Source organism: Capsicum annuum, chromosome 11 (assembly GCF_002878395.1).
Source record: "Capsicum annuum cultivar UCD-10X-F1 chromosome 11, UCD10Xv1.1, whole genome shotgun sequence".
NCBI lineage: Eukaryota > Viridiplantae > Streptophyta > Magnoliopsida > Solanales > Solanaceae > Capsicum > Capsicum annuum.
Window position 1 is genome coordinate 2,695,859 of NC_061121.1, and position 19,668 is coordinate 2,715,526.

Below are 19,668 nucleotides of genomic sequence, written 5' to 3' on the forward strand. Positions count from 1 at the left end.
AAAAAAAAAAAAAACTCAAGTGGGCTAAGAAAAATCCACTGCTCAGAAAACAGAATTAATGGGCCTCAATTAGCCCAAATATCCCTAACCAACTTCTTTTTGCAAAGATTGTTCCTATTTCGGGGTGTTCTTTAATTTTCGCTCCTCAAATTTGGCGGTATTTAATTTTTTCATCTACGATTCATTTAATGACAACTTGTTGCCTAAAGTATCCTTATCCTGACCCAACCCGTCCATTTGTCACCACTCGCCACTATTCAGTAGTGATACTAATTACGACTTATCAGCAGGGGTGGAGTCAGGTAAGGTCGAGGGGTATCATCAAGACATCTATGATTTTACATCCTCCAAACACTAAGGACATTTATGTACATTAAATACCAAAATTAACAGATGGTGTATGAAGTTCCATAACAGAAAATGAGACTAAACAAACATAGATTAAATCAATTGTATTGCTATGAATCAACTTCTCTTCTTCTTGAAAGAGAATATAAGTAAGGTGTGGGAGGAACTTGCAATGTGTTTAAGTTACCTATAAGTAAGGTGTGGGAGGAACTTGCAATGTGTTTAAGTTACCTTCTAACATTTCAACAACCTTAGTCATCGATGGTCGATTTGAAGGACTAGTTTGGATGCACCATAGACTCGCGATCACCATCTTTCGTGCACATTCTTTCTCCTCTTCATTCATTATACCGATGAGTTGAAGCTCTTCGTCTAGTTCAATTCGTTGATAGAGCCAATCAGGAAAGTAGAATTCGCTCGTGTTAGCAACTCTTTCGTCAACATTTTTTCTTCCTCCAACCATCTCTAGGACCATCATTCCATAACTATAAACGTCAGACTTGTGAGAAACACCTCCCAAGTTTCTACAAACGATTTCTGGAGCAATGTAACCGATAGTCCCTCGTGCACCTAACATTGACACAATGCTTTCCTTTTTTACGCATAGTTTGGCAAGGCCAAAGTCAGAGATCTTAGGACAGAAATCTTCGTCGAGCAGTATATTATGAGGCTTTATATCAAAATGCAGAATCCGAGTGTTACAACCACGATGCAAGTACTCCAATCCTCGAGCAATGCCTAGTGCAATTTTGTACAATGCCGGCCAATCTAACTGGCGAACTCTGTCTGATCTTTCCTCGTAGATAAACTTTTCAAGAGATCCATTCGGCATGAATTCATACACGAGAGCTCTTTTGCGACCTTCAAAACAAAATCCCACAAGACTCACGATGTTAACATGTGATGTCCTGCTAATACTTGCCACCTCGTTAATGAAATCTTCACCGCTGCCTTTTAGTTCATTCAGAACCTTCACCGCCACTTGACCCCCGTTACACAAACTTCCTCTGTATACGTCGCCAAATCCTCCTTGGCCTAGTTTGTTTCTGAAGCGATCGGTCATCCTTCTAATGTCTGAATAGCTATATCTCTTTGGAGAATATGGCCCGTAGTTGTTGAGAAATGCTTCAATATTTCGATGATCCTCAGCTTTCGATTCCCAAAACCTGAGATACTTGGACCAAAAAATCTTTTTTCTGAAGCAGAAGAGCAAAATCGAGATTCCAATGCATGCAAAAACTGCAACTATACAGAGAAAAATGAAGTCATACACCGAGAAGAGTCTATATTCGGGACAATGCAACTAGCACAATTTGTAAGAGCGACGGGGACAAACAAGAGTAGTAAGAAAGAAGGTGTAGTTGCCTAATGTTATCGCGATCCATGTTCTCCAACGATGGTGCTTTTTCAATGTTCCTGCAACACGAACACGAATATTTTCAAGTATTAAATATCATATTAGATTGAAGAGAATAAAAAAATTCTTGGATACCTTTGCTTTTTTCACCAGCAGAACAAAGAAATTTATTGTTACTGTCAACTAGACACCGTCCTCCACGAGAATAACACTGATTACACTTGCTAGATACAGTCCATCCTAGCGAAACATCAGCAGTTAGCATATCAAACAGGTCACTATTGTTCGATTTTGATTCAAAACCTGTCTTCATTGGCACTCGAATCATTGAACAGCTAGTAGCAACAGGTCGAGATTCAGTAGAAGAAACGGATGAGTGGTTATAGTATAATGTGAAGGTTTCGCAACCATTATAACTTTGAAACCCCTCGTAAAATCTCTTCTTGCTTGTGTTGCATTTGAACAAAGTGAGGAAAGGATAGACTCTATAAGTGATTATAGGAGATATTGGGAGAGAAAGATTTCTATCGAAAGATCGACAGCTTTTTTCATTCAAGAAAGTTTCAAGAATAGGATCCTTAATAGTTACAAAAACATTCTGTCTTTCAAGAACTTGATACTTCACTCCTTCTAATTCAATCATGGGATGTGGAGTAGTATCACAATCAACTTTGCATAATCCGCAATCAGGTTGAGTTGGTTTGTAGAAAGGAAAGCCTAGAATTGAAGTTCCACACTGGAATTCTTCGGGACAGTTTGAATAGGGTGTGTTCTGTCCTTGAATTGAATCGAAACAACTAAGATGAAGCAAAATGAAGATGAATAACCAAGAATGTAAATCCATTAGGACCCCTTTTGTTTAAAATAGGAAAAAACGTCAGCAGAAGCAACAGATATAAGTATGTGTTTAGTATTTAGCTAGGCGTAATACGCGCACGCATTCCAACTTTGAGAGTGCACATCTAAGCGACTCCAATTCGTCTCCATAGATTTTGGAGTCGTGGACACCTGACGCCGACGTGACACAGATTTTGCATTCTCTAAGTTGGAATGTTCAATTGACACAATGGTGACGAGTTGAGGTGTTTAGATGTGCATGCTCAAAATTGACGTGTTTGTAACTAGCAACAAAGGACTTCTTTTGTTTAAAATAGGGAAAAACATCAACAGCAGTAACAGACTACAAGTATGTGTCTAGTATTTAGGCGTAATACACGCAAGCATTCCAACTTTGAGAGTGCACATCTAAGCGGTTTCAATTCGTCCCCATTGTGTCTCATGGACACCTGATGCTGACGTGACATAGATTTTGGATGTGTCTAGATGATCATTCTGTAAGTTGGAGAGGTGTGCGTACTCGGTGGTCAAGGGATATTTTCACTTCTATCATTTTCGAGTCGTCATTGAAAAGTCTATGCCTTCAAATATAAGGCAACTTGTTAGGACTTCCATTGTTACGTAGAATTCCTTTTTGCACATGTTTGAATTCTAGATTGTTATTGGATTTGGAAATTTCTTAGAAAGCAAAATTAATCAAAAGAATATGAGTCAATCTTCCAAGTCCTCAACTTTCTCCGTAAACAAAAGGACAACCCGGTGCACTAAGTTCTCGCTGTGTGTGGGGTTTACTGTACGCAACCTTACCAAAATGATCATTATTGTAGAAGACACAAGTCTATGTTCATTCTTGTAACATTTTCTTCAAGTTAGAGCATAGATTTTTATCATGCACAACCTGTTGTTAGTAGAAGAGCTTTGTCTCGTTTATTCTTCCATACTAGTAGTCGTAACATTGCCCTCGTAGTTTCTTGTCTTTCTATTTCTGTTACTATTTGTTTCTCATATTATTTGTTGTAGTTACTGCTTTCTATAATATTTTGCCGTGACTTCTTCACTTCGGTTATTTCCATGCCATTTTTCTTTCTAATTTCATGACCGAGAGTCTATGGCAAACACCCTCTCTACATCCAAGTCAGGGTAAGATTTGTACGCTCTACCCTCCCTAAACCCACTATGTGGGATAACGCTGGGTATTGCCGTTATTGTTGTTAATGTTTAATAGGTATGCATTTGTTAATATTGGAGCGTCTAATAAGTACAGGTCTAAGTTGAGATGTTTTAAGTGAATTATTTGGACAACTTTAAGGAGTCATCAATGACTTAAGACAATTTGTTTAATTGGATATGTTAATAGTTTGGTAAAATATGTTAATAGTTTGGTGATTTGAGATTGATTTTGATGGATGCTTGGAAGTTTGAATTGTTTTTGCTAGATATTTGGACTTTGGAGTATAAATTGTTATACGTGTTATAGTTGTGATTTGTGATTTGTTTGTTGATTGATACTTAAAATGACAAGTTGATGTGGAAGCCATAAATATTGACTTTCTAATGTAATGCAATATCTTGATTTTTTACTCGTCAAAAGAACAACAATAATATATTCAGTATAAACTCACAAATAAAGTATACAGACTAATATTTTTATACACAAGTTCTACTCATACACAAGTGTTGTTTGATGTACAAAATAAATTGATTTAACTTCTTGTTTATAAAAAAGAAAATTGTTGCAAAGTTTTTGAAGAAACTTGCTAATTATTTGTTTGCAAGTTAATTTATAAAACTATAGTAATATGAAATGGACATCCTCAATTCACTGTATTCATAAAAGAAATAAAATTTTAAAATCTTAAGTTTATTCTCCTTACTTATTCATTCTCATTAAAAATTCTCTTTCGAAAACAATTCTCTCTATCTCTCCGAGATAATATTAAGGTTTGCGTACGCTTACCCTCTGAGACCTCACTTGCGAGAGTTTACAGAGTATGCTGTTATTGTTATTGTAAATAAATCACAAAAAAAACTTATGATACTAAATATGTCATAAAATTTGTATAACCATAACGTTTTTCTATTGAAACTTGCGATTTTAAAATATCATCAGATTGGTTTGTTTATAGAATTTTCTTACTAAGGATAAATGAGAAGCATTAAATTATTCACATAAATTAATAACAATAATAAACCTAGTGAAATTTCATAAGTGATATCAGGGAAGAGTAGAGTATATGCAAACCTTATCATTATCTCGTAAAAATAGAGAAATTATTTTCGAAAAAATCTCGACCCAGATGTAATCTATATTAAAATGAGTATAAAACCATCACACACAAAATAAAAAGTAAAAAAAGAAAATCATAATTCATAACACTTGTGACCACACATTTTTGTCCCCTCTATCCAAACACATATGTGGTCAGAAATTAACTGTCAATCAAACATATATATAACTGGAAAAATAACCACTATTCTAACATTATTAATTTTTACCACAATTTTCAACTCAACTAACTTTAACTAAATTAACTCAAACTTCTTGCACTTTCCACTATGCATTCTATACATTTCCATTTCACAATTACACCAAAAAACTATGATAACAAAAATAGCGCAGTTCGGTGCACTAAAGCTTTCGCCATGCATAGAGTCCGGGGGAGTATCGGACCAGAATGGTCTGTCGTACGCAGTCTTACTTTACATTTCTACAAGGGGTGGTTTCCACGACTTGAATGCGTGGCCTCCGGGTCAATTGACAACAACTTTACTGGTTACTCCAGGACTGTTAGTAGAAACTATTATTACAAAAAAGGGGGAGGAGGTGATCATACATTACGCGAAGATGGAGATGGAGATGGTGTTGTTGTTGGTGCAATGGGAATTGGTGTAGAGAAAAAAGTAAGATGTGAAGTGGAAGTTGTTTCATGGAGAGAAAGAAAGATTAAAGCTGAGATATTTGTGAATGCTGATGTTGATTCTGTTTGGAATGCTCTTACTGATTATGAAAGGCTTGCTGATTTTGTTCCAAATCTTGTTAGCAGGTATAATAGTAATCAGTAATGTATTGTTACTTTTCTACTTTTGCTAATATAAGATAGGTACTTTTTTGTTTATTTGAATAGCATTGTGATTGGGTAGTTTGTGTATACCTCGACTAATTTTATGGGAATATGGTAGTGTGGGCTATGGGTTCGATATGGAGTTACTACCATATGACCAAGAAGTCACGAGTTCAAGTCGGGGGTGGGTGGGAGTAACTAGTAAAGTTGCTGCTGCCATGTGACCAAGAGGTCACGAGTTTAAGTCGGGGGGGGGGGGGTAACTAATAAAGTTATTGTTGCCATGTGACCAAGAGATCGCGAGTTCAAGGCGGGGGGTTGGAGTAACTGATAAAGTTGTTGCCATGTGACCAGGAGGTCATGAGTTCAAGCCGTGGAAACAGACTTTTGCAGATATGCAGGATAAGACTGAGTACAATGTAGACCCTTGTGATCTGGCCTTTTCCCGGATACCATAGTGGGCGCTTTAGTGCACTTGGCTGTCGTCTAAGTACAAATTAATAATTTAGAATCTAGTAACTTAAAAAGATTAGAATTCATAACCCATTGGCTTTGGTTGGAGTAACTGGTAAAGTTGCTACCATGTAACCAGGAGGTCACGAGTTCTAGTCGTGGAAACACTCTTGCAGAAGTTCAGGATAAGACTGTGTACAGTATAGACCCTTGTGGCCTGGCCGGGTAGTGCACTGGGCTGCCGTTTAAGTACAAATTATTAATTTAGAATCTAGTAACTTAAAAAGATTAGAATTCAAAATCGATAGATGTCAAATCCTAGCCCTGCCTCTATCTATACATATGTGTTACCTCCCACAGTACTATATAATCTGTCCACAGGAGGAACCACGTAGGCTGAGGGGGTCATCCGAACCCTCTTCGGTAAAAAAAAATATACCATTTATGCATGATTAGTTTTGAACATCCTTAATCAAAATCTTGGTTCCGCCACTGATTCTATCCACCAAGGACTTGGGACAAATAGGAAGAAATCACCTCATAGTTTTGCCTCCGCTGGAATTTGAAACTTGAGGTATCACGGTTCCTAGTCCACTTTATTGACCGCGACATGGCTTATACTCCATATTCTTGATGGCATCCTTCCAGATTAGCAGTTCTTTTTCATGCTTGAGCCCTTCATTTGCCAGAAAGCCGCGTACATTGGTTCGCCTCCCTCCATATATATTTAATGGTGGCCTTATTAGCTTCTAACAGATATTTACAATCTTCAATAACTCAACAAGTACTTGCAAGTTTCTGCAAAAGATACTTATATTAACATAACAAAAGTTACATTACAAAGATCCTAGATTATTACTACATTGAGGGTCCATTTCTACTGAAATTTATCCTTTTAGAGTCTAAGTACTGAAGTACTTCCTTTCAGCTTGAATGTGTTGCATTTTTGCTCGGTAATCTGCGACTTGGTTTCCTTCCCTGTATGGTCTGCCCTAGGGTTGTTCAGTCTAATCAGCATTGACCTGCAACAAAAAAGAATGTGTCATCTGAAATTTTAACTTTTATATTATCTTGAAGTTTTCGTATGTTTGTAGTTATGATGATTTAGCGATATACTTTGCGCTGCATACTGATGCATGAATAACTTTTTAATCACAGTAGGAGAATTCCTTGTCCACGTCCTGGACGTATTTGGTTGGAGCAAAGAGGTATCCAACGATCCCTTTATTGGCACATAGAAGCTCGTGTTGTGTTGGATCTCCAAGAATTCATTAACTCGGTAAGCATATGATATCTGTGTGTATAGTTACAGAATAAGCTCCTAATCAAATTTTATCATACAGTATCTTAACAGGCATAACGAAGATATACTCCAACTAATCTTATGTTTTACATTGCTCTTTTACAAATTTAGAACAATGTTCGCGAGCTTCATTTCTCTATGGTTGACGGTGACTTCAAGAAGTTTGAAGGCAAATGGTCTGTGAGAGTTGGAACGAGGTATGATCTTTACCTAATTTCCGTTTACATGTAAACGTAGCAGCTATTCCTTGGTTTCTTATGCCCCTAGTTTCATTTTCAGGTCTTCAACAGCTATACTAAGTTATGAAGTTAGTGTCATACCACGGTTCAACTTTCCTGCCATTTTCTTGGAGAGGATTATCAGGTCAGACCTTCCAGTAAATCTTCAAGCGTTGTCCTATAGAGCTGAAAACAGTTATCAAGGTAATCAGAGCGTTTATGTCACTCGAGCTGATACTAAAGAGGAACTTGGTTCTTACCTTATTTCCACTAAGAGCGATATTGATCATGCCATATCCCGAGAACATAAATCTTCCGGTGACAAGTTTGTCAAAGCGACTTTTGGTCCGTTGGCACCACCTACAAGTGATGTGAGTAATAGTTGGGGAATATATGGGAAAGCTTGCAGAATCGACAAGCCATGTGTAGTGGATGAAGTTCATCTCCGAAGATTTGATGGTCTACTGGTAACGAATAGATACTATGACTTACCTTTTCCTGTGATGCCGTAATATTTTGGTTGTCCCTTTGATAAACTGATTTTGGGTGAAGGAAAACGGAGGTGTTCATCGCTGTGTGGTTGCTAGTATTACGGTAAAAGCTCCAGTCCGTGAAGTATGGAATGTTTTGACTGCTTATGAAAGTCTTCCTGAGTAAGTGTTCTGGGCTTTCTTCTATTTTCTATCGTAAAATATTGTTCAGGACGATGGCATTTCACTTAATGTATGATATCCGTCCTGAATTGTTGCAGGATAGTTCCAAATTTAGCAATCAGTAAGATCTTATCACGAGACAACAACAAAGTTCGCATTCTTCAGGTGTGTTGCGTTTGAGTTAAATGACAGAATTTGAATACTTACATTAACATCTTGTGCATTGCAACGAAATATGTTTCTCGGATACTAGGTGATGCTTCTACTTGTCGATTTTCAGGAAGGATGCAAGGGTCTTCTATACATGGTACTCCATGCACGTGTCGTTCTAGACTTATCTGAACATATAGAACAAGAAATTAGCTTCGAGCAGGTGGAAGGAGATTTCGATTCTTTTCAAGGAAAATGGATCTTAGAGCAATTAGGTAGTCATCATACTCTATTGAAGTACAGTGTGGAGTCAAAAATGCACAAGAATTCGTTTCTTTCCGAAGCAATTATGGAAGAGGTGTGTGTCCATGTCTACTCGTTGCATCCACTTAACATTGAAAATTTATTTTCCTACGTTCGTATGACAGGATTAGAGGAAACTTTTTCTGAAAATGCAGACTTTACCTCTATCTCAGAGGTAGAGAGACTGTTTCCGATAGATCCTCGGCTCTAATGTAGGTTATTCATTAAAATAACTTAATCGAAAGAGCATAGTGTAAGGAAAGGTCAAAGTCAGGTTATATTCTTTTTCGAGAAAAGCATCTAGTACCCTCTTGTACTATGACCAAATTTGCTACGACACACTCCAACTTCATGTGGGTCCCTATTACCCTCCAGAACTAAATTTTAGCGAATTTTTGTCAACCTTTTTAGCTGACGTGGCGGCACCTTTTGTCAACCTTTTTAACTGACATGGCACCTTTGAGGTGGTCCCCATTTTATGTAATAAAGGTGCCACATCAGCACAAAAGGTGACAAAAATATGCTAAAATTGAGTTCAGGGGGTAATAGGGACCCCGTGAAGTTGGAGTGTGTCGTAGCAACTTTGGCTATAGTTCGGGGGATACTGGATGCTTATCTCTTCTTTTTCTATTAATGAAGCACAAATTAAAGTAATTGTGATGAAGAAATCAAAGTAAAGGAGCCAATTGTAAGATTGCAAACGAGAAGGGAGGTTATTGTTACGAAGCACAACTGGAGAGTAGGCGTCTGAAATGTGTCTATACTCTGTCATATTACTACATTGATTCTCCGATTTTCAGAAGTTCGTAACATTTTCAGGTTATATATGAGGACCTTCCCTCAAACTTATGTGCAATCCGCGATTACATTGAGGAAAGAGAGACTGAGAAACCTATCGAGAAATTTAAGCATGATGTATTCAGAGAGGCATCGGTTAGTTCATCAACCAAGGCCGATTCATCTGTTTATTATGATAGGCCAGTCGGGCAGAATTCAGACGGTAGTAGTTTACATTCACCTAAACAAAGGCCGAAAGTTCCAGGGTTGCAGAGGGATATAGAAGTTCTCAAATCTGAGCTCTTAGCGTTCATCTCCGAACATGGACAGGAAGGATTTATGCCTATGAGAAAACAACTACGGAAACATGGAAGAGTAGACATTGAAAAGGCGATTACACGTATGGGAGGTTTTAGAAGAATTTCTTCGTTGATGAATCTCTCTCTTGCTTACAAACACCGCAAACCGAAAGGTTATTGGGATAGCTTAGAAAATTTACAAGAAGAGGTTAGTTTAACAGTTCTTCATACTAACTGTCAACTTCTCATTTCTTGCGAAAACTACGAATACATGCAAAAAAAATGAAACGAGCATACGATACTGATCAATGAGGGAAACAAATGAGTTTCACTAAATCTTACCGCCTTTCGTGTTGCATTTCACATTTTCTTGATTATTTTGATTGAGCTTGGAAATGAATCTGCAATTTCTCAGATCAGTCGCTTCCAGAAGAACTGGGGAATGGATCCATCGTATATGCCAAGTAGAAAATCCTTCGAACGAGCAGGTATGGAACTAGATTACAAGATTTTATTCCATTTTTGGTACAATTCACCCCTCCTCCTCGCTCACCGCCCTGCAAAAATAGAAGAAGTAAAATAAAGGTGCAAGATACCGCGTCGTTCTAAGAAGAGATAAGCATCCAGTTCCCCCTCAAACTATGGCCAAAGTTGCTACGACACACTCCAACTTCACAGGGGTCCTACTACCCCTCTGAACTCAATTTTAGCGTATTTTCGTTACCCTTTTGTGTTGACGTGACACTTTTATTACATAAAATGGAGCCCACGTCAAAGGTGTCACGCTAGCTAAAAAGGTTGACAAAAGGTGCATCGTCAGCACAAAATGGTGATAAAAATACGCTAAACTCTCTTAAAGCCAAGTTAAAGTACAAAACCACAACAAAATGATGAACATAGAAACTTCTGAATAAGAAAATGTGCTACTTACAAGCTCAATTATAATAATCAAGATCAGCAAACTACATCACTCTGTAACTTTGATGATTACCAAACCTCATTGGACGTTTTATAGTGTCGGTGATGGTTCTACTTCCTCCGTCCCATTTTATATGAAGGTGTTTGTCCGGGTAAGGAATTTTAACAGAAAAAGAAGACTTCTGTAACTTGTGGCCTAAAATAAGACAGAGAAACTTTTGTGGCCGTAAATCATAGTAGCATTTAAGGTAAACTGGGAAATTTGAAGCTAAAAGGTTACTAAAGATAGAAAGATGTCATTCTTTCACGTGTTTCGATAGTGTAACTCGTCTTGAGGAAGTTCTATGGTCCCGGACCACGATGGTGGTTGACCTTGGGACAATCAGACACGTCGATCCTACTTGAGTTCCACAAGACACAATGTTTCCTAGGGAGCAAAGCATCTAGTACCCCTGAACTATGACCAAATTTGCTACGACATACCCCAACTTCACGGGGGTCCCTTCCCTGAACTAATTTTTAGCATATTCTTGTCAACCTTTTTAGCTGACGTGGAACCTTTGATGTCGGCCCCTTTTTATGTAATAAAGGTGTCAGTCACATCAGCACAAAAGGGTGACAAAAATATGCTAAAATTGAGTTCAGGGGTAGTAGGACCCCTGTGAAGTTGCAGTGTGTCGTAGCAACTTTGGCCATAGTTCGGAGGGGTACTGGATTCTTATCTCTTTCCTAGCCCTTGGATTTGTGATTGTTCTTTACCTCACAATGGTTCTGATTATTTCAAGTTTATCTCCAACAGGTCGCTATGATATCGCCCGGGCATTAGAAAAATGGGGTGGCCTTCATGAAGTTTCGCGTCTTCTATCACTTAAGGTAAGGCACCCTAACAGACAAGCAAGCCTTGCCAAAGAGAAGAAAGTTGACTGTGAAACGACATCGTCTAAACCTTTTGTTGCACAAGATGCAAAGAAATGGCTCATGAAACTCAAAGACTTGGACATGAACTGGGTAGAATGAGCATCAAATTTTGTTTCACTTCTGAAAGCATGACAACAGCTAATTGTATCAACTGTACATATATCAATCGAGCACGTTTCAATTCCAAACTAGTTCGCGTCACCTTCTGCTTTGTGTACAAGATGTGTTATCTTTCATAGTTCACCAGGAAGGATGGAACACTAAAAGGGCAGCCCGGTGCACTAAAGCTACCGCTATGCGTGGTGTCCGAGGAAGGGCCCCACCACAAGGGTGTATTTTACGCAGCCTTACCTTGCATTTCTGCCAGAGGCTGTTTCAAAAGCTTGAACCCGTGACCTCCTGGTCACATGGCAGCAGCTTTACCAGTTACTCCAAGGCTTCAAAGGATAGAACACTATGAATCAAAATTGAGGATTGCGCGTTTGTTGAATGTGAAAATCGAGTGTGTACCTTGTAAGCCCCATCCAGGATAAAAGAAGTCTGGCGCGACAATCTACACGCGTCAACTATGTCTCATCCTTCTTGGGTACTAGAATCAGGGGCATCGCACATGAACTTAAGCTTTTCTTGTTTGGTTCACCTTCCTTTTCCACAACCACGCATTCGTGATCATGAAAATTCCTCAAACTCGCGATATATAAGCAGTTCCTCAGGCTCATTTCGCTCATAACCAGTCGAAGCAACGAGTCATCAGGCAGAATTTCTGGAAGAAGATGCCATTTTCCAACCAAAGTTATTATTCATAGTGTTAACAACAACATACCTAGTATATTCCCATCAAGTGGAGTCTGGGGAGGGTTAGTGTACGCGGTCCATACCACTACGTCAGATTTGAGATAGAGAGGCTGTTTTCGATAGACACGCGGCTCAAAATAGTATTAATAGTGTTTAGTTTAAGCAAATTTCTAGTGTTGTTCACCAATATACTGGGAAAATGTAATATGGTGGGAAAAGGAACTTTGAAAATGTTTGTATTTAAGGGGCAATAATGTCATAAATCGAGTTAATGCATGCGTTGAAACCCTTTGTATTACTAATACACGAAAAACTGTCGCCGTGGTATTAGTAATACACAATAAAGTGTATAACTAATGCAAACATTCGTTTTTTTGTTGTATAACTAATGCAAACTTGACTAAAAAAATATACGTATCAAACAAGGTATACTAGTAATATACAAGACTAGTGCATGTATTTTTTTTTTTTAATATACTATATTAAACAACCCCTTAATGTTTCTGAACAAGCTACAACAACAACATACTCAGTATATTCCCACAAAATGGAGATTGGGGAGGGTAAAGTATATAAAGTCCGTTCTACTACCTTAGAGGTGAGGTAGAGAAGTTGTTTCCGATATATCTCGATTCATGACAAAAACAATCTAGAAAAAGACATAATATAAAAACAAGAAACAATAGGTAGAAACAAACAAAAAAAAATAATAACGAAATAAAACTACCACAAAGTAATACTATTCTCGAACTATCCGAAACAACAAACATCACTAATAGTTCAAGAACAAGACAATACAAGCAAAGTATTACGACTACTGAGTTAGAGAGGCTGTCTCCAATAGATCCCTGGCTCAAGATAAAACGAATCTAGAAAAAGACATAATCTAAGAATAAGAAACAATAGGTAGTAACAAACAACATACAACAACACAAATAAGACTACTGCAAAGTAATACTACCCTCGAACACCACTAAAATTTGCCAAGACACTACAAGCAAAGAATTACGACTATTGAGGTAAAGAGGCTATTTTCAATAGACCCCGATTCAAGACAGAAACAATTCAGAAAAATACATAATATAAGAACCAAAAAATAATAAGTAGTAACAAAATAGTATATAATAATAGAATTAAGACTACCACAAAGTAATACTATCCAGAACTATTCGAAACAACAAACCTCACGAAAGCCCCAAAAACAAAACGGTACAAGTAAAGTACTACGACTACTTGAGGTAGAAAGGTTGTTTTTAATAAACTTCAGCTCAAGACAAAAATAATCTAAAAAAAATACATAATTAATAGACGAACAAAAAACAAGTAGTAAAACAGAACAATATATAACACAAATAAGAACAAAAAAACAATAGATAATAACAAAACAAACATAAAATAACAATAAGACTAGCATAAAAGTAAACTACTCCCGAACTATTCGAAACAATAAACATCACCAAAACTCTAAAAACAAGTCGCTACAAGTAAAGTACTACGACTGACTAATTAGGTGGAGAAGTTATTTTCAATAGACCCCATTAGAAAAAGACATAATATAAAAACAAAAAACAATAATCAGTAACAAAACAACATAAGATTACCACAAATTAATTATACTACCCTAGAAATATCCTAAATAACAAACATCACCGATACTCCAAAAATAAGACCGTACAAGTACTACGACTACTGAGATAAAGAGGTTGTTTTCAATAAACTCACAACTCAAGACAAAAACAAGTTAGAAAAAGACATAATATAGGAACAAAAAAGAATAAATAGTAATAACATAAAATAATAATAAGACTCACAAAATAGTATTACTCCCGAACAATTCAAAAAAGCAAACATCACCAAAACTCCAAAAACAAGAGATTACAAGTGAAGTACTATGACTACTAAGGTTCAGAGATTGTTTTCACCCTAGGCTCAAGACAAAAATAAGCTACAAAAAGACATAATGTAAAAACAAAAAAAATAATAAATAATAACAAAATAACATAAAATAACAATAATACTATCACAAAGTAATACTACCCTAATACTACTCTGAAACTATCCGAAACAATAAACATCACTACAAGCAAAGCACTAAAAAAGGGCAGCTCGGTGCACTAAAGCTATTGCTATGCGCGGTGTCGGGGGAAGAGTCCCATCACAAGGGTGTATCTTACGCAGCCTTACCTTATATTTCTGCTAGAACTATTTTCAAGGCTTAAATCCGTGACCTCCTAGTCACATAACAACAACTTTACCAGTTACTCCAAGCAAAGCACTACGACTATAAAAGGGCAGCCCGGTGCACTAAAGCTACCGCTATGCGTGATATCCGGGAAAGGGGCCCACCCCAGTGATGCATCGTACACGGGCCCCACCCCAGTGATGCATCGTACACAGACTTATATCTTCCATTTCTACCAGAGGCTGTTTCCAAGGCTTGAACCCGTGACCTCCTGGTCACATGACAATAACTTTACCAATTACTCCAAGCAAAGCACTATGACTACAAAAGGACAACCCAGTGCACTAAAGCTATCACTATGCGCGGTATTCGGGGAAGGACCCACTACAAGGTGTATCGTACGCAGCCTTACCTTGTATTTCTGTCATAGGCTGTTTCCAAGGCTTAAAACCATGACCTCCTGATCACATGACAGCAACTTTATCAGTTACTCCAGGCAAAGCACTACGACTACAAAAGGACAGCTCGGTGCATTAAAGCTATCGCTATGCGCAATGTCTGAGAAAGGGCCCACCACAAGGGTGTATCGTATGCAGCCTTACATTGTATTTCTGTCAGAGGCTGTTTCCAAGGCTTAAATCCGTAATCTTCTAATCACATAACAACAACTTTATCGGTAATAATTAAATAGTAAAAAGGTGGTGGGTGAATAGATAAATAGAAAGATGAGTGGATTAGATATGATGTTATGAGGCTGGGGTTCACCTACCGACAATGACAAATGATTCATCATACTAACTTTTCTTCACTTAACTTCTTTCCCCTTAGCCCCACAAAGACAAAAGCTCATGAATGGTCAGGAAAGAAGGCAATTCTGACTGTGACCCTTTGGCCCTGGGAAGCAGGCATGTGTTTCAGTGGGGGACACACATCAATGACTTTTCAGAAATATTATAATATATTCCCTCCGTTACAAAAATAATGATTCGTTTTGACATAACACGATCAAAAGATCACGGGTTCAAGCTTTAAAAACAGCTTTCGACAGAAATGTAAGGTAAGGCTGCGTACGATCACCCTTGTGGCGGGCTATGTTGCTCGGATTCTTCATAAATGGTGGTGGGTGCGTGTCGGATTCGCCCAAAGTAATGTATTTTTGGAGAATCCGACACGGGTGTGGTATCAAAAGTGAAGAGTCCGCACAACTTAGGTGGTGGGACCCTTTCCCGAATACCATACATAGCGGTAGTTTCAGTACATCGGGCTGCCCTTTGACTTAGCATGACGTTTAGAAAGATAAAAAGAACTTTTGATCTTATATTCTTAAATATATCACGTGAAAAGTTGAAATTAACTAATTTTTTTTTTTAAAAAAAGAATCATTATGGTGAGTATAATAATAAAAATAAAAATCTTCCTACACAACCCCACTTCATGAATTCCCTCCATTTAAACATTAATCATTATTTTGATTTTGCATGAAATTTAAGAAAATAAAAACGACTGTTAAATTTTGTGTGTCAAAATATCTTTTAATATTGTGATTAATAACATGCCACATGAAAATTCAGAATTTAAGTACTGTTAAGAAAGGAAAAGATCATTGCTTTTGAAATGAACTAAAAGGGCAGTCCAGTATACTAAAGCTTCCCTATGTGTAGGGTCCACAAAAGGATCCACCACAAGAATGTATTGTGTCGTATGGAGCCTTACCTTGCTTTTGAAACGAATTGAAAAAGAAAAATAAATATTTTTTTTTTTGGAATAGAGGGAGTAATAAAAAAAATTATCTTCCTGCATAACCCCACTTCATAAATTATTGAGTGACTGAGAAAAAAAAAACTCCAAATATTATACACAGTGTAATAAAGCAGTGGTGGTTCTAGCATATATCCAAAGGTCATCCGGATCTCTTTCAACGAAAAATTATATTATTTATATATGATTAAAATTATTTTTTATGTATATATTATATATATTGAACCCCTTCGGTTAGTTCGTGTGTATACTTTCGAAACTCCATAATGAGCTTTTTAACTCCGCCACTGTAATAAAGTGGTAACAACCTATTGTGTTCTTGGGATTAGTAGATACTGCATAGCTGAAAGATGTAATCTGAAGGCAACTCAGTTGTGGACTTTCACTTTCAATATCGCACTCGTATCGAATTCTTCAAACATATAGTATTTTTGAAAGTTACGACACGTATTCATTTAATATTTTTTGAAGAGTCCGAGCAACGTAAAAAGCCAAGAGGGTCCATGAGGGGGAAGTCACGCGACATACTTTCAAGCCAACTTAAAAGCTTAGTCAAGTAGAATAAATTTTAGTTTTATATGTATTTTAGCTTTCTCTTTTTCTTTCTACTTCTTCTCCAGTTCTTGAAACATGACTAAACCTGGTCCAAGACCTTATGAATGTGTTAGGAAAGCTTGGCATAGTGATAGACATCAACCTATCAGAGGTTCCCTTATTCAAGAAATTTTCAGGTACTAACATCATTTTCCTAAGTGGCATGTGCTCTTCACTTTTGATGTCACATTCGTGCTAGATTCTCTAAGAATACTTTACTTTTAGAGAATCTAACAGGCACAGACTGAAATTTTTGAAAAGTTAGAGCAGCATAGCCATTTTGTTTAGGCACAATATATAAACATATCCGTTAAGTTGACCTCAGTACATCTATGACCTCTGATTTTGAGTGTGCACAAGTAGACATTTAAACTTATATAAAGTTGGACAAGTAGACACATATGCCCTTTGTGGCATCATACGTGGCCGATTCTTGTCCTACATGGCGTTCTGTGTATTATATCACATAGGACGTGTGTCTACTTGTTCAACATTGTACAAGTTTAGGTGTCTACTTGTGCATACGTAAAGTTAGAGGTCATAGATGTGATTTGAGGCACATGTTTATGTATTATGCCTTTTGTTTATGAAAGAAAAGTTGTTTTATGATTTGTAATGTTTGTGTTGAGTAGGGTTGTGAATGAGGTTCATGGCTTAGCAACTAAGAAGAATAAGGAATGGCAAGAGAAACTTCCTATAGTTGTCTTTAAAGCTGAGAAAATTATGTATTCCAAGGCCAATTCTGAGGTAAATTGTGATTCAATCTAAGTTGCGCCTGTGTCGTCCAAAAATACACTATTTCTCAAGAATTTGACTGCGCCTGCCAGTGGTGGAGCCAGGATTTTTGTTAAGAGGGTTCGGAAGTAAACATACGAACTATGTATAAATAGAAAAAAATTTCACCGAAGGAGGTTCGGATGAACCCCCTTGGCCAAGTGTAGCTCCGTCCCTATGGCGCCTACTGACATTTTTGAAGAGTCGGAACAACATAGGCTTCAATGCTAGCTTTTCTTTCCCCTTTTGATTAACTTTAAACTTGTGTTTATGAATGCTCTTTATAATTTGTTTGTTTAGGCTGAGTATATGGATCTTAAAACTCTTTGGGATAGACTAAATGATGCCATTGATACTATTATTAGAAGAGACGATGACAATACTGAATCCAGGCCTAGGGAGCTTTTACAACCTTGCATTGAAGGTACCCCTTAATCTTCCTTGGTTTTTTCACATTGTCCTATGAAACGGAGCCTTGGAGTAACTGGTAAAGTTGCTGTCACATGACCAGGAGGTACGGAATCAAGCCTTGGAAACAGTCTCTGATAGAAATGCAAGGCAAGGTTGTGTACAATAGACCCTTGTGGTCAGGTCCTTCCTCGAACCTTGTGCAAAGCCGGAGCTTTAGTGTGCACCGGGTTTCCCTTTTAATGTGACAGACAACATGTAAATTCTGATTTTCATTTTTTACTTGAGGACCAGTCATCCTTGTGTATATCTCATATATTATAAAATAAGGGCAGCCCAGTGCACTAAGCTCCCGCTATGCGTAGGGTCCGGGGAAGGGCTCCACCACAAGGGTGTATTGTACGCAGCCTTACCTTGCATTTCTACCAGAGGTTGTTTCCAAGTCTTGAACCCGTGAACTCCTGGTTACATGACAATAACTTTACCAGTTACTCCACGGCTCATATATTATGATTTTTGATATAATTGTTTTCTTATGATTCTGCATAGTAGATGAATTGATTTAAACTTTTTTTTTTGGCTGCGGGATCGATTAGCTGCTTTGCATTTGGGTTGCTCACCGAAAAGATCATCAAGGAGCCAGCGGAACAATTCTCCAAGATATTATCTAAGTCCTGAAACTCCAGAGTCTAACAAAATGCCGCACTTGTCAACTCTGAAATTTACTCCATCTGTTGGCATACAAAATTTACCAATGCAGACTGCCCGTGCCTCGCCTACTTCTTGTACTGTTTATCCTTTGTATCACGGTCGCTGTCAGTTTGAACCTTCTGGTCCCAAACTCGGCTCTAGAACCGATGCCAAATCAAATGCTCAGCTTGTGGAAGCGAACAAGAAGATTTCTCTAAGAGATCCTCGCCCGTGTAACTTAAACGCTTCAAGTGAAACTTCTCGGACGGATTGTGAAGATGTTTCTGGGACTGTAATAGGGTGTGATTTATCTCTGCGTTTGGGGTCGTTTGTGGTTCCCTGTACTAGAGTTGAGAACGCTTTACGCGAGGATGACAAACCTGGTGATATATGCCGGTTGAATGATCTATCTCCACATTTCAATAGAGGTTTGTCATTCTTCTTGAAGGAAAATGCTGATAAAAACCAGTTTGAATCATCTTCGATGAGTTCAAATGCCCGAAATTTGAATGTAGAGTCGGTTTTGACAAAGAGAAAGCTCGGTGAGGATCAGCAGATTTATTGGCCAGTGAAGCTCCCTTTTAACAGATTCAGGTCCTAGGTTATTAACTTAGGTTCCAAGCTGCTCGGACTCTCTAAAAATGTGGCCGCACCCATGTTTGTTCCTTCAAAAATGAACTACTTTTGAGAGATCCGAAAACACCTGGTGAAATTTTTGAAGAGTCCGAGTAACATAGCTTACGTTTCAGTATTTGTCTTGACAATGTTGGAGTAGGAATGTTTAAAATCTGTGTCTTGTAGCCTCCTTGCTGTAGTTTGTTTGTAACATTGTATGCTGCAAACTTATGTTGTTTAGACTCTTCAAAAATGT

General features: G+C 37.7%; 3 protein-coding genes across 4 annotated transcripts; 2 read left to right on the forward strand and 1 right to left on the reverse strand.

The window, feature by feature from the left end:
• Positions 1–341: 341 nt before the first annotated feature.
• On the reverse strand, positions 342–3,086 carry LOC107846944 (LEAF RUST 10 DISEASE-RESISTANCE LOCUS RECEPTOR-LIKE PROTEIN KINASE-like 2.1). Of its 2 annotated transcripts, XM_047399342.1 has the most exons (4): positions 1,841–3,086; positions 1,714–1,764; positions 580–1,593; positions 342–535 (listed from the first exon to the last, which is right to left on the reverse strand). In XM_047399342.1, the coding sequence occupies exons 1-4, from the start codon at positions 2,547–2,549 to the stop codon at positions 459–461; spliced, it is 1,851 nt and encodes a 616-aa protein (XP_047255298.1). In that variant the 5' UTR covers positions 2,550–3,086; the 3' UTR covers positions 342–458. The 2 variants fall into 2 exon arrangements, with proteins under 2 accessions (XP_047255298.1, XP_016546699.2); XM_016691213.2 differs by having other exon boundaries at positions 342–1,593.
• Positions 3,087–5,014: 1,928 nt separating this feature from the next.
• LOC107848498 lies at positions 5,015–11,784 on the forward strand. The gene is made up of 10 exons (XM_016693276.2): positions 5,015–5,586; positions 7,216–7,336; positions 7,472–7,557; positions 7,640–8,045; positions 8,131–8,231; positions 8,330–8,396; positions 8,512–8,739; positions 9,504–9,968; positions 10,176–10,248; positions 11,478–11,784. The coding sequence occupies exons 1-10, from the start codon at positions 5,099–5,101 to the stop codon at positions 11,693–11,695; spliced, it is 2,253 nt and encodes a 750-aa protein (XP_016548762.2). The 5' UTR covers positions 5,015–5,098; the 3' UTR covers positions 11,696–11,784.
• A 4,786-nt stretch (positions 11,785–16,570) lies between these two features.
• On the forward strand, positions 16,571–19,668 carry LOC107846923. The gene is made up of 4 exons (XM_016691194.2): positions 16,571–17,062; positions 17,558–17,672; positions 18,000–18,123; positions 18,704–19,668. Exons 1-4 carry the CDS (start codon positions 16,962–16,964, stop codon positions 19,396–19,398), a joined length of 1,035 nt encoding a protein of 344 aa, XP_016546680.1. The 5' UTR covers positions 16,571–16,961; the 3' UTR covers positions 19,399–19,668.